At 36.5% G+C, this 13,902-nt stretch overlaps 1 protein-coding gene across 3 annotated transcripts; it reads right to left on the reverse strand.

Annotated features, from left to right (window-relative positions):
* Window positions 1-391: 391 nt before the first annotated feature.
* Window positions 392-12,103, reverse strand: LOC100485266 (uroplakin-3b). Of its 3 annotated transcripts, XM_031896959.1 has the most exons (8): window positions 11,927-12,102; window positions 10,362-10,391; window positions 8,260-8,403; window positions 7,092-7,305; window positions 5,521-5,597; window positions 4,690-4,819; window positions 3,013-3,162; window positions 392-1,200 (listed from the first exon to the last, which is right to left on the reverse strand). In XM_031896959.1, the coding sequence occupies exons 1-8, from the start codon at window positions 11,982-11,984 to the stop codon at window positions 1,077-1,079; spliced, it is 927 nt and encodes a 308-aa protein (XP_031752819.1). In that variant the 5' UTR covers window positions 11,985-12,102; the 3' UTR covers window positions 392-1,076. The 3 variants fall into 3 exon arrangements, with proteins under 3 accessions (XP_031752819.1, XP_002934406.2, XP_031752820.1); XM_002934360.5 differs by lacking the exon at window positions 10,362-10,391 and having other exon boundaries at window positions 11,927-12,099; XM_031896960.1 differs by lacking the exons at window positions 8,260-8,403; window positions 10,362-10,391 and having other exon boundaries at window positions 11,927-12,103.
* Between the last annotated feature and the right edge of the window lie 1,799 nt (window positions 12,104-13,902).

Raw genomic sequence — 13,902 nt, forward strand, 5'->3', positions numbered from 1 at the left:
AGTACCCCATAGGCGCTCTGTCTTCGTCTACGACTTCTCTCCTTATGCGGCGGTGCCAGGCCCTTTTATAAGGTTGCACCCCGTGCGTAATGACATCACACGTACGCACGGTGCGCAACCTTATAAAAGGGCCTGTCGCGCTGTGTCAGGAGCCGCATAACGAGCAACGCCGAGAAGTCGGAACGGCCGGCTCCTAACAGCGCATCCTGCTGTGCTGGATAGTTCCATGAATGTCCCGCAATGCGGGACATTCATGGAACTATCCAGGACAGCGGGATGAGCCATAAAAAGGCGGACTGTCCCACGAAAAGCGGGACAGTTGGGGGGTATGCCCTAAGCCTGTGGTGGGATGGGGTAGTATATAGTATGATTGAACATAAGCATGCTATCATTACTGAACTTAAGGCTATTTATTTACATACAGTTGGTCTTTATACAATACAGTAATTAAAATCCTGTAAGTAATAGATTTATTTTTTCGTTCAGTTATTTTCTTTGCAACTCATTGCTTAGTCAGTTCCATGTTCAGAAATACAAGAAATACAGTAATTGGACTTGACTTAAAGAAAATACACATATCAAATAACCAGATGGCATAATTTTATTTTGAATAGTATAACTTATAAGTTATCTGAACTGTGTTATATCTCTATAACAGAAAAAGCCATCATTACTAAGGGGCACATTTACTTATCCACGAACGCTCCGAACGTTCCAATCGTATTTTCCGCAACTTTTTCGTACCTTGAACAACTTTTTTGGTGCTTTTTTGACACTTGCGCGACTTTTTTGCATTTTTAGCGTGAAAAATTGGATCGCTTTTGCCTCTGTTTACACTCATTCGGTATGAAAATTTCATGACTTTCGGATCGCCAATACGATATTATCGTGACTAATACGATTTTTTCGTAAGCATATTCACGATATTTGCGATCTTCAGAAATTTTCGTTTCCAATCCGAATTTTTCCCATTCTGGATTCAAACTCGTGTTTTGATAAATCTGCCCCTAAATATTGATATATATCATGGTTTAAATAAACAAAAATATAGATACAGTGAAGGTTTCCTCTTCAGCTTAGATAGGCTTTGTTTTTGGAAGATAAGGATGAATCACATTATAAATCGCTGTGGGGCCGCATGAATCATTTTCAGATTCCAAATATTGATTATTTCCGATTTGCTCCCGAAATACAGAATCCCTACAGTGGAGGAAATAATTGTTATTCGTCTAAAATATATTCAAGTCTACTAAGTATTTATGTAACAAAGAATGCATTTATTATTTTCATGAATCATATTTTAAGCATATTTTACTAATTACTTGAAAAAATGAAAATTAGTAATTAATCAATTTATTTATTAGTGAAAACACTAATGCAAAACTTCACCATCTAAAAGCTGTTGAGGTCATGTAAGTTAGTGGGAACTGTCCTATGCAAATTGTAATAATGTTTAAAAAACAAATTTGGTTTTAGAAGTTTGTGATTTTTTTCATTTGTCTAGTGTGAAGTCCAGCTGACCTATTATTACCTTATAGTTTTCATTTTTTGTCTTTTGTTTAAACTTTGGGTTTACAGAATTATTGTAGTTTAGTTAATAACATAGGGGCTTAGAGCTTAATAAATTAATACATAAAACCTCATCCACATCCTATTCATTCCTATGGGATTTTTAGAAGTGTATTTATCAATGGGTGAAAGTTAGAACTCACCTTTTGATAAATACACTTCTTAAAATCACATAGGAATGTATTGAGTTTTTATCTATTAAGCGCTAAACTCACATTTTGATAAATGTGCCCCATTGGCATAGTTATAAATTTAGACTCAAACTTGAATAGTATCCTGTTGGGAGTGACAGTGTAATTGGATGGCCAATAGGGTACTAGGTCAGCTTCGTAGCCAAAGCAGACACAATCTTAATCTTGCTTTAAAATTGCTAGGCTTTGGCAGTGATGAAATGCCTTGTATGTTGTGTTCTTTAAATCAACATGTAAAATACATTAGTATATTGAGTCGGAGTCAAAGAAGGATTTATGTACCGACTCCACAGCCCCAATTTTTTCAGTCCTTGTTGTCCCATTTACTGTCCATCTAGTACTATCTACAGGTACATTGTGCCATTACATGAAACCATTCAGTATGCAGTTCAGCTGTACATTGTATGTTAAAACAGATATCCCTGCAGATCAAGGCAAAACACCAACATATTCAGTTCTGCTCTATGGAGAATGCATCCATTAAGGGCTTGAAGATTTTGGATAATTATTTATGTAAACATATACATTGTATTAAAATATATTTAGCGTATAGTCTATTTTTCCTGCCTTAATACAGACAGTATTTGACACCTTTCTAATAATATTTAGGTGCAGTGTTCTGTGAAGACCAGTGTGCAGCACTATTGTTCTGCTAATACTCTCACTTCTGGTTTTGCCACAGTAAGTAGAACAGTAATAGTAAGCCAGTATGCTGAAGACGTTATATTTGTATGGTAAATAAACAAATGCTATGGTGTAAGGGACACAATGAATACTTAAAGGGGTTGTTATACTTATACTCCAAATTACCCTAGCAACTAGGCAATGGTATGACTGAGAGACAACAATAGTTTTATTCTGGCTGCCGGGGTCAGTGACCCCCATTTTAAAGCTGCAAAAAGTTGGATTTTGGATTACAGCAATTTTTGGTTAGTCACATAGCTAGATACAGATGCAATTCACATGGCTGACGAGTAGATTTTTTTAAATAGATCTCACAGTTGTCGCTAACAGAAAAGCAAGAAGCAGACCACCTAGACATATATTTTAGGGCAAATGTCACAATTGTCTGTTTGATCTCTCTGATTTCCTTCAACAATCACCAGTATGTACCAAGGAAAACCAGCACTGCCGAACATTTTCATGTTCCAATGCCCCAGTTCCTAAATCTTGAGATCCATCACATAGCTGCACAGTTACACATTTATCATTGCTTATGTGCTTGTAAAGTAGAGAAAAACAGGAAATATACCTTGCATTTTCTTTCTGAGGTTGTATGTGTTTGTCCCATTGAGCGTATGAATTGTGCAATCGATAAATAGAACTGGATGTGTAATAACCAGGCTCCTCTGATTCCATAAATCTGTTAGCTTCAAACTGCGCACTCCAGCAAACACTCTTACTATAGTAAAATATGAGGGAACAAAAGTACGAAATGCACAGGGAACACAGTGATGCTACTGATTCTGGCAAAATGAAAACATAATAAGTATACCATGTGCATGTCTATATTTTCATCATACTGTAGATAAATATTAAATATCCCCCGATGCTGTATGCAAAATATATTTTATAACATTTTTTAGGTATACATTCTTTGTATCATTTTATATTTTTATAAATTTTGCTGATTATTAGAAGACCCTTGAGTGCATGTAGCGTGCTTGGATGCACTTACCCTTAATCAATACATCAATTTACATTCATTTTTGTGCCACGGCATTTGTTGCTGTGTTTATAAATAACCCATTATATGTTAACAAACCACAATATATACTTTTATATTGGCCATAGAGTGTTTAAAAACAGGGGAATCCTTTTGAAATCTTGATAAGTGGATGAATTTTGGGTGTCTTGCCAGTCACACATTGGTACATACACCAGTTTCACTTAGCAGTAAGCTGAAATAGCCACATACATTAAAGTAGAAGGAAAGGCTAAATCACTGGGGGGTGCCAAATGTTAGGCACCCCCAGTGATTGTAATCGCTTACCTGATACCCTGGGCTGGTGCTTCTTTTAGTAGGACACTGCACCGGCCCGGGTTTAATGTAGGTGCATGATCCTCCTCCTTCTCCTTTTGACAAGATCCTGGGGCTCGCACATGAGCAGGTGAGTGAAAAGCTGTGTTTTTTGTTAAAGTTTGGCTTTTCACTCCACTGGGCATGTGTGAAGACTGTAGAAAGAAGAGGATCACTTCATCCCATACACCCCAGTTGGTGCAGTTTTCTCCTAACAGGAGCACCAGCTTCAGGTAAGCGTTTACAATCACTGGGGGGATGCCTAACAATTTAGCACCCCCCAGTGATTGTAACTTTTCTTCTCCTTTAGGGCTCTGGCACACAGGGAGATTAGTTGCACGCGACAAATCTCCCTGTTCGCGGGCGACTAATCTCCCCGAGTTGCCATCACCTGCCATCCCACCGGCGAAAATGTAAGTCGCCCGTGGGATGGCACACGCGGCGGCGCGATTTCGGGTTTTTGTCGCGGGCGACTAATCTCCCCGTGTGCCAGAGCCCTTAAGGGTTAAACAAAGATCCTGTCTGAATAAACATTTGGAAGAGTGGAGGAGGGGGGGAATCAAAGAGCCCTTTTGATCAGTGAATGCTTACATGGGCCAATGTGTTTTTCCCAAATAATTTACTAGCTTATTTGTATTACACTGTGTAGGTCTATTGGTCTTAGTTGGCCAGGTAATATTTATAGAGGGCGGTAGGATTGGAGAATTCTAACAAGAGATTTTACTGTAAAATTAAAATATATTCTCTCTAGAAAAAGTTAGAACTAGTGCTGACATAAGCCAGCACAAACATCTTTCCCAAATGCTGTTGAATAAAATTTGCAACAAAAGTTCCATTAAAAAGGGTTATACTGATGTTTCTAAAAAATAAACTAAATTCTGTGATTTTATTTAATAGGCAATTGATTACCTTTCAGAACAGAGAGCAGCTAAGAGACAGGCCAGCAAAACGGCAAGAAGAATGGAAAGTATGGTGGTAATTACAATCATACTCCCACTACGACTCAGAGGCCACGTGTCAATCGTTGTGTAATTTATTCCTAAAGAAAAAAAAATGTTGAAATGAATTGCAAATTAATGTGAAATACTTTGCCATTGGTGTTGGCTAATAAAATATTTTGTTATCACACTCTAGTTGGATGTATAGCTAAAAAGGCATGCAGTCTTATTTACTTTTCTTCACACAGCACTAAAATAGGATAAAATGCCATGTGCACATCCCCTTGTGCCATGTGCTGATGGTTTGTTTCAGTTGGCACTGAACAGGGAGTAAAGACAGGAATACTTTTTTGTACTGTGCTTGCACATGCTAATTTTGTGCCAGTAAACTCAAATTAAATTATAGCACATGCAAGTTCATGTTTAAAGCCCATCCATGTGCCACTTTTCACATTGCAGGCGCACGTTGCACCAAATATGTGTAGTATTCTGTGCCTAATTGTGATGCCTACAATTATGCTGGTATTCCAGGGTTGGGGAAGGAAGCTATTTGTTGATGAGACATTGCAAATTGTTTTTTATTTTGCCTGTGTTTGTAAAAGGGCATAGGTATAAATGATCTCTTGCTCACTTTCCCCCAACTTTATAGTAACATAGTTAACTTGCTTTGCAAAGAGACAAAGTTCAATGTGGATATGTAATTGTTCCTTTAAAGCCACAATCATAGATGCACCATGTCTTCACTTCTACAAAACTATGTATGCTTTTACAAAACTGTATGCCTTCTGAGAATTTACTTTACCTATTGGCAGTCTTATTAAATCCGACCTGTTGGTTTTGGCCACCATACCAGTGTTGTTCAACACAACAAATCTCACCCTGTAAATATTAAAGAAAATGTCTGATGTATTTTATACACAGAATAGCAATATTAATTTACAGGTATCTACTGATAATGAGAAATCGTAAAAATGTATATTTGTACGTATCATATATATATATATATATACTTGCATTACAGTTGAGCAGACAAAAGGTAAAACTTGGGCAAAACTGTGCATATGGTCATTGCATCAGTCCAAACCAAACTCTAAAGTGTTGGTTTGTAGGCTGGTATCCCAAAGACTTTACAATTTTGGATTTGTGTTGCTTACTTTTGTATCTTCCCTAGACCCTAACAGTGACCAAATCTGGAGTTTCTTAACCCACATTACTTACAAACTTGTTTGAGGAGGCTTTCATTTGTATCTTTGTTTTTCTAACTTTTACCTTGATGCATTCGTACCTTTTCTGATATTTGTCCTGTTCTAGTTTTTCTGCTTCACTTCTGGATCTATACTGTAGCCTTGCTCTCTGTTTGGTTCTATGCTATTTTCCTTCTGCATCTTTATTGTTGGAATAGCAATTCTGGTTTGAGCACATTTCACACAATAGGGTGTCTCACCTCATTTTCACACTTATTTTGTACTCTACCAATTAGGTATACAATTTTTATGCACATGATATGGTCCTGTCCTCTTATATTCCAATTTTGGTCAGATGTCTTTGAAGTATAACAAAATAGGTGTGCTGCAAGTCAAAGACCCAATAGTTTGCTTGTTTTGAGTACTAGATGACATGATTCCCACCACAGCAGCTATAACTAGACTATGTACCTTCTTATTCTATGCCATGCAGTTCTTATGAGTTGGATTAGCAATGCCTTTCCAACAATGGATTTAATAAGGTTAACATACAAAATGAGCAAAGCAAAGTTTCTTAAAATTTAGGGACCATGTACTGGAAACTCCAAAAATGTGTTGTAATACCATTTCCTTTTTATTGTGACTCCAGTGAAAGAAGTTACGTGCATTATTTCTCTGTGTAGTTTAGAAATGTACTAATTATAAGGTATATAAGGTCTCATTTAGTGGTGGGAGGAAAGGGTTCAAAGTGCAAAAAACAGACACAAGCCGCCATGTTTATCCCACTTTGCAGCTAGCCCTGTCATCAGTGCCTGTGGTGTAAAGGATCCCACGAACACAGTGCTTACAAGGGGCAGTATTTATGTAGGTGTGACCTTGGTCCATATTTTTAATATTTTAAAAATGTGTTGTTTTAAAACCAGACACACCTCAGACCAGGATGGAGAAGAGGCGTGCTGGAGTAAGAAATAAATGAGGTACCAGATTCTGCGAGATTGGGGTTCTGTTGCCTTAGGAGGCAGATTGTCCAATATTTTCCTGCTAATATGCTTATTTTCGTGGTCTAGTTCACGTTTTTGACCTCTGTTTTCCAAATTTATAGTATTAATATTCCTTCTCTAGTCGAATAACAGTTCATGCAAGAGATCAACTAAACAGATAAATTAAATCTATCCTTTACTTCCCTTACCGGTAAGGTCCTGGAGAAGTTAAAGGACCATTGCAGAATGATTCATTGCATTTTTCATCAGCTCCCACTTGAAGCAACGCTAAGGACATCGCAGATTCATTGAAACACGGATAGTCAGCTCCACGGACGCGGAGAGTATGGTAGAATTTATTAGTTGTAAATGAAGAATAAGTCACTGGGGTACTCAGATTTGTATCAGTTAAAAAGGGCTCAACTGCAAAAAAATAAATAAACAAATACAGAGGCTTGATGGATCAATAATTATCAAAATAACCTGCTGCCATGAAAAATGTCTTACAAACTAAAACTTAAAATCTATAACTCCATGAAGGGGGAAACTTATTACCATAAGAGTTCTGTATTTCACTAACTTTTTGAAATTTCCGGGATTTTTTTCCATTTGGAAAAAATAAAAAGCTCACCTTAAAACTAGCAGGCATTTTTATTTTTTTTAAAACCCAATTATGCAAAAATCAAAAAGCAAACAATTGCAGATAATGAAAGTGCATTAAATAGCAATAAATAGGCCTGTTAAATTTAAGAGAGAGTCATTGGATCTGTACTTCATAGAATAAATATACATTTCCCAGCACACTAAGGGGCTCATTTACTAATCCACGAACGGTCCAAATGCGTTTTTTTCGTAATGATCGGTATTTTGCGATTTTTTCGTAAATTGTCGCGACTTTTTCGTAGCCATTACAACTGTTTCACAAAATGTCGCGACTTTTTCGTAGCGTTACGACTTGCGCGAATTGTCACGAGCTTTCGCGCCGAGTACGAAAGTTTCGGATTCATTCAAGCTTCAGTATTGTGACTTTTCTTGGGCCAGGTTGGAGCTGCAGAGTGCCATTGAGTCCTATGGGAGGCTTCCAAAATCATGCAAAGTCTGAAAGTTTTGCCCGCCGGTTATGAGCGCTCAATACGAAAAAGTCGCGACAATGTACGAACTAATCGTAACGGCTACGAAAAAGTCGCGACTTTTCGCGCAAGTCGTAACAGCTATGAAAAAGTCGCAACAATTTATGATAAAGTCGTAACGGCGACGAAAAAATCACAAAAAATACGAAAAAGTCGCAAAATGTTTGTTTCCAATCCGAATTTTTCCCATTCGGATTTGAATTAGTGGATTAGTAAATCAGCCCCTAAGAATGTCTGTTCTACGTACCAGTATCAAGAGCAACAACCAACCAGACATCTTGTGTAGGATAGTTAGAGCTGAAGATACACTGTGGTTGCTCTAAGACAAAAGTTGAGAATGTTAAATTCCCTAGAATCGATGTTGTGATCTTTGGAACGTAGCTGCCAACATCTGCAAAAACACCAAAATAAAAGTAAGCATAAAACATATATTTGAAAAATGTTTTGCCTTTTGAAAAAATACTATTTTTTTGGGCGTGATGGGACAGATCTGTTTCCATTGTCAAATACAGTATATCACAAGGATGTAATTTAAATTAGGCTGAAGTCGCAGTTGTCGTTTTTGCCAAAACTTGCTACGCTTTGTATCAGTGGTGACATTTTGCATATAGGAGGTAATGCCATTGCCACCGATGGTGACTACATGTGTATAAGTTCACAGTCATAAAAGGCAAGAGACAATTTACAGGTATAACTATTCCCTAGACAAATTACTACTAGCAAATTGGTTTCCATTTTAAGCTAATTTTTTCATGGTTTTCGGCAGACATTTGTGATTTTTTTTACTCTACTAAATATCTTACTCTTTTTCAAGCATTGCTTGTTATATTAACTTAACATTGCTTTAAAAATTACTCTTTGAGATACATGGCCTACAAATATTTGAGGAATATGACTTCACAGTACAAATAGTTGTTTTTGGAGTGATCTGGAATCATTTAGAAACTGTAAGAATGGGTAGGAAGTAAAAAAAACAGGCTTAAGCCTCCCTGTTTTTGGCACTTTGCACCCATCCTCACCACCACAGCTTGTTGAAGCAGAAAACCTTTACTTTATATATTCCTGCATTCAGCAGCACTTTACTCGTGGGAGGTATGTAGGCATCCCCCCTCCCCCTTACTTATGTGTCATTCAAATGTGCAGGTTAGGGAGCACTGGCAGATGCAGGGTGCAAAGAAGCCCTGCCTTACAGCCTTTGTCTGCCAGCACTGCACTTTGCACATATTACTGGATTTTGAATCCAGTGCCAAGTGCAGAACACATATATGCCACAGACATAGGCTCAGTGAGTCCAATGTAGGCTGAAGGAGGCCCATCATGTGTGCTTTTAAGTTAGTAATATTTAATGACTCAAAAAACTTGATATATGATTTATATAAGTAAGTGGTAAATCCATACACACTGCAGTTCAGGGCTGATTGATACTTTTTGATCAGTGGTAGGGTTTTCATTGGGCCTATGTGAAGCACGTTGTCCATTGTTGTCAAAGCAAGATGGGAATATTTTCCGATGAGCTAAAGATGACATATCAAAACACAATTTATTCCATCTACAGACTGGAGTTTAGGGCATGTGTGTAATTTCAAGCTTAGCATAGTTGTAAAAACTTTGGCTTGTTGAAGGTACAGGTTAAAACAAGGGCCCCAACCTTTCTTACCTGCAAGCCACAGTCAAATGGCTTGGGTAGCAGCACAAACAACATAAAGCTGTAATAAGCTATTTGTAGCATCTATGCAGAATCTCAGCTTACAGGAGGCTTAGTTTAGTAGTACAGGTATGGGATCCCTTATCCAGAAACCCGTTATCAAGAAAGTTCTGAATTACGGAAAGGCCATGTCCCATAGACACCATTATAAGCAAATAATTCTAATTTTTAGATGATTTTAAACGATTTCCTTTTTCTCTGTAATAATAAAACAGTACCTTGTACTTGATCCCAACTAAGATATAATTAATCCCTATTGGAGGCAAAACAAGCCTATTGCGTTTATTCAATATTTAAATGATTTTTAGCAGACTTAAGTTATGGAGATCCAAATTATGGAAAAGTCCCTTATCCGGAAAACCACAGGTCCCGAGCATTCTGGATAATAGGTCCCATACCTGTATATCTTGTTTTTATTCAACCAAAACTTGCCACCAACACAGGAATTCAAAAATACACACCTACTTTGGGGAGACTGTACTATATTGCTGATATAGGCCGCCAACTGCTGTACAATTTGTACCTGTTTACGTTGCCTGATCTCTCCCTACATACCCTCCTAAAGGTGTTGCTTACTATTACCCTTTTCTCGGTGACAGTGCATGTGTGCCCTAATCAGCATAGTCTGATTCATGATTCATTACCTCTCTGTATTATATTTCTCTCAATGATAACTGTAAAACACAGAAGTAGGACAATATTAATACAGCTACACCAAACAATTTTCTTTTTTCTGCTTTAACTTTTTAGAGTATATTGTTTTGGCACAATGACAGAAGCTTAAAAGAAATCTATACCCCCAAACAATGTCGGTCTCTATTAAATATATATTACATAAACCAGCTCATATGTAAAACCCTGCTTCATCTATATAAACCATTTTCATAAAAATGTGCTTTTTTAGTACCATATGCTGTTAGGTAATTTTAAATAGAAATTGCCATTTTAAAAATAAGGTCCATCTCCTGGGATCATACAATAAATATTGCCCTTTTACATTTTTTCCCTTGATCCACCATTTTGTGACAGGCTGTGTGCTCCCTCAAAGATCACATGACCAGAAATAATGTAGCTCAAACTGTAACAAGAAGAAGTGTGGAAGCAAAAGACATTATTTGGCTCATGTAGCCTAGCATGTATGTGTGTGGCTTGTTTGTGTGCACTGTGAATCCTATGATCCCTGAAGTTTTATTCAGAATGGAGGCTTTGAGGGAGCACACAGCCCATAACAAAATAGTGGCTCAAGGGAAAGGGCAATATTTACTAATATACAGTATATATATTCCAGTTTGGCAAGATTCTTTAATAGGTCACTAAACATAATATAAACTATCTGTTGATTAAGTATTCATTCTGGGGGTATAGTTTTCCTTTAATAAACTCATAAAAAGTAGCCGTTAATGTTTATTTAATGGAATTATGGGTTTGGTGTGGTAACACTGACAGCAAACAGAAGTAGAAAGAATCAACAACACTATCTAATTCCCAATATTAAGCTTGTAATGCACTGGCTCAGCTTCTGCATACCACAGGCACTGCAAGGGGGATACAATAATGCTGCTGTGTGGATCAAAATCTAGAACTTGGCACTATAATTAGTGAGAGTTTTCAAACTGTGCTGCCTTTTTAAATTAATCAATAAAGTTACAACTAAAAAGGTTCAGCTACAAATGTATCCCATAAGTTACGTTAGAGATCAATTCAAAACACTTACAGTCCTTCTTCCTACCTACCATAGGCATTCTACCTATGAAAAAGAAAACTGTATCTTTGCAACTTGTCTCTTTGAAATTACCTTGTGTAAGTCCTCAGTTATTAGTTACTATCGCATTATAACTGCCCAGGGATTACATACCCTCCATTCTAAATGAAACTTTAGAAACTATAAATATTAGAATTTTTTAATTCATTATTTGACTAGTTTTATGCAGTGTGTTTACATTTATCTTAAATGAGCATTTCTTTGCTAATCTCTATACATAAACTTATTTCCATACTTTTGTACATTATTATTTAAATTAAAAAAAGTAAAACTTGCCCACTATTCTACCCAATTACAAATGATATACAGCTTCTTAAAAATATATATATATGTATACACTGTTGTACTAGTGACTAAATAGTCAGCGTTGTGATAATTCCTTATTCTAGCAAACTGAACCACTTAAAACCTACTAAAGCAAAGTAAAATATTTTAGAAATAATTTACCTGCAAAAGCAACTACAGATGTAGCTATGAGAAGACCCAGTTTAATGTGTTGATCCATCACCGCAGATATTTCTTAAAGTTTCTCTGTGGACAGTATTATGGATTTCCTATCAGGGCTTCTCACTGTCTTTCATTTTCATCTGAATAAATACATTTTGGCAGAGAACTAAAGTGTATGCTAAGGAAGGGCAGTGTTGGCTTGTAGCCCAAGGGAGAGAATGTGTCATATAATCTATAGAACTGCATTCTTTACATTGTCTTAACATTGTTTAGAGAACAGAAGTTTTTGGGAAACTTGTAAGACTTGCCAGTGGTAACAACAGGGTTTATAGAAGCCATTTGACTTTTCAGCCCTGCTTTTTTTTTGTCAAAATCCAGAAAAATATAAAAACATACTCAGCAATTGCCACATGCACGAGCACCTTAAGCATATTATAGAGTGAGAGGTACTATCACCTCAAGCACATTATATAGTGAAAGGTTCTGCCACCCAAAGTACTTTTTATGTTGAAAACCATGTGAATGTGGCACCACATTCAAGTTGTAATGGCAGAGATAGTGGGTGGAGGCACCACAAGGTGTTATATACAATGAATGGCAGTAAGCAGAGGCAGTAGATACTGGCTCTGCAGTATATAGTAAGTGGCAGTGTGCAACAGCACTGTTTTCATGCCTTGCATTTTAGTAGGAATTGTCTCAAACAACTATGATGATGTGATGTGCATGTTTATTTTTGCAAATGTTTGCAAAGAAGTAATCTTTTCAAAGCAGTTGCCAAGTTTTCATGAAAAAAGTCCAATTTCCTATTTTATTTTTTTTTTAACTTTTATCACTGTTCATACAAACCTAATACAGTTTATTCTTTGTTTGAAAATTCAGTACAAGCATATGGACTATGAAAAAATAACAATAAAAGTGAAGCCTTACAGTGCAATAGTTTTTTGGCTGCAGGGTTCAGTGGCCCCCATTTGGAAGCTGCAAAGAGTTAGAAGTAGAAGGCTTAGAATTATTCTTAAAGATGAAATTTCCATTATGCAGTTGAACCTGACCCAGAGGTTTATTGTAGAGTTTCAGACCACTGAAACACGAGGAGATTAGTTGCCCTGCGATTAATCTATAGCGTGGGGGACTATTCTCTTCCAAATGCTTTCTCACAGGCAATAATGTGAAACACCTGTGGTAAAGCGTATGTGTCGCTTTGGCTTTCTGAAGTTGCACAAATTTTTCCTTGTGCGTCAGGGGGCTTAAAGCTTACTATATGTGACAAAGTTGGCTAAATCTTCATAGCATCTTAAAAATGTAAACTTGCTGGTTTTTGGACATGGCGTTCACACATACCTAATGACTGAATCATAAATCACAGTCTTAATTAGCATGTATTTTAACTAGCCACTGTAAACAATAATAAAAAATACACATTTTCAGTGCACCAATCAGTCTTCTCTTGCGTATGACACATTTAAAGTGAAAATAACTAATGTTTCCAGATTTAAATTATTTCAAATTTACATTATTCAGCTAAAACTAGTTGTCCCACATCGAAATTTGGGTTTGTGTTTTTTCTACAGTGACTAAACCTACAAATTAAAAAAACATGAATGTTCCTTATTTAATAAAAACCAAAATGCCAAAATGCATTAAAAAAAAACCAGAATACCTCAAATTGTGACTTTACATCACTTAAATAGCAGAGATAGCTCCCCCAAAAAATAAAAAAAAAATACTTAGAAGAAGCACTGCAAAAAATTGCATAGGACCATTCCCATTGACTTTCACCTGACTTTGACAGCTTTTACATGGCGTATTTTTATATTTCTGTTTTTTGTTGTTTTGACACATAATAAATAGCTGAAAATGAATGTTTTTAGAGGAAAAAAATATGAATCATGGAAAAAATATGACCTTTAATAAATCAAAAGGGGGATTTCTAGGCAGATAGGGTTAATAATTCTTCTTAGCCAGGTAATTAAGAGGCA

The sequence above is a fragment of the Xenopus tropicalis genome, chromosome 2, assembly GCF_000004195.4.
Source record: "Xenopus tropicalis strain Nigerian chromosome 2, UCB_Xtro_10.0, whole genome shotgun sequence".
Taxonomy (NCBI): Eukaryota; Metazoa; Chordata; class Amphibia; order Anura; family Pipidae; genus Xenopus; species Xenopus tropicalis.

What these genes read in the sequence shown, in the direction of transcription:
- LOC100485266 (XM_031896959.1), bottom strand. Translation starts at nt 11,984, where the DNA reads ATGGATCAACACATTAAACTGGGTCTTCTCATAGCTACATCTGTAGTT. An exon ending in ACTTCTCCAGGACCTTACCG is followed by an intron (nt 5,598 to 7,091) that starts GTAAGGGAAGTA and finishes TAATATTTACAG; the next exon opens with GGTGAGATTTGTTGTGTTGA. An exon ending in GCTGCTCTCTGTTCTGAAAG is followed by an intron (nt 3,163 to 4,689) that starts GTAATCAATTGC and finishes ATTTTACTATAG; the next exon opens with TAAGAGTGTTTGCTGGAGTG.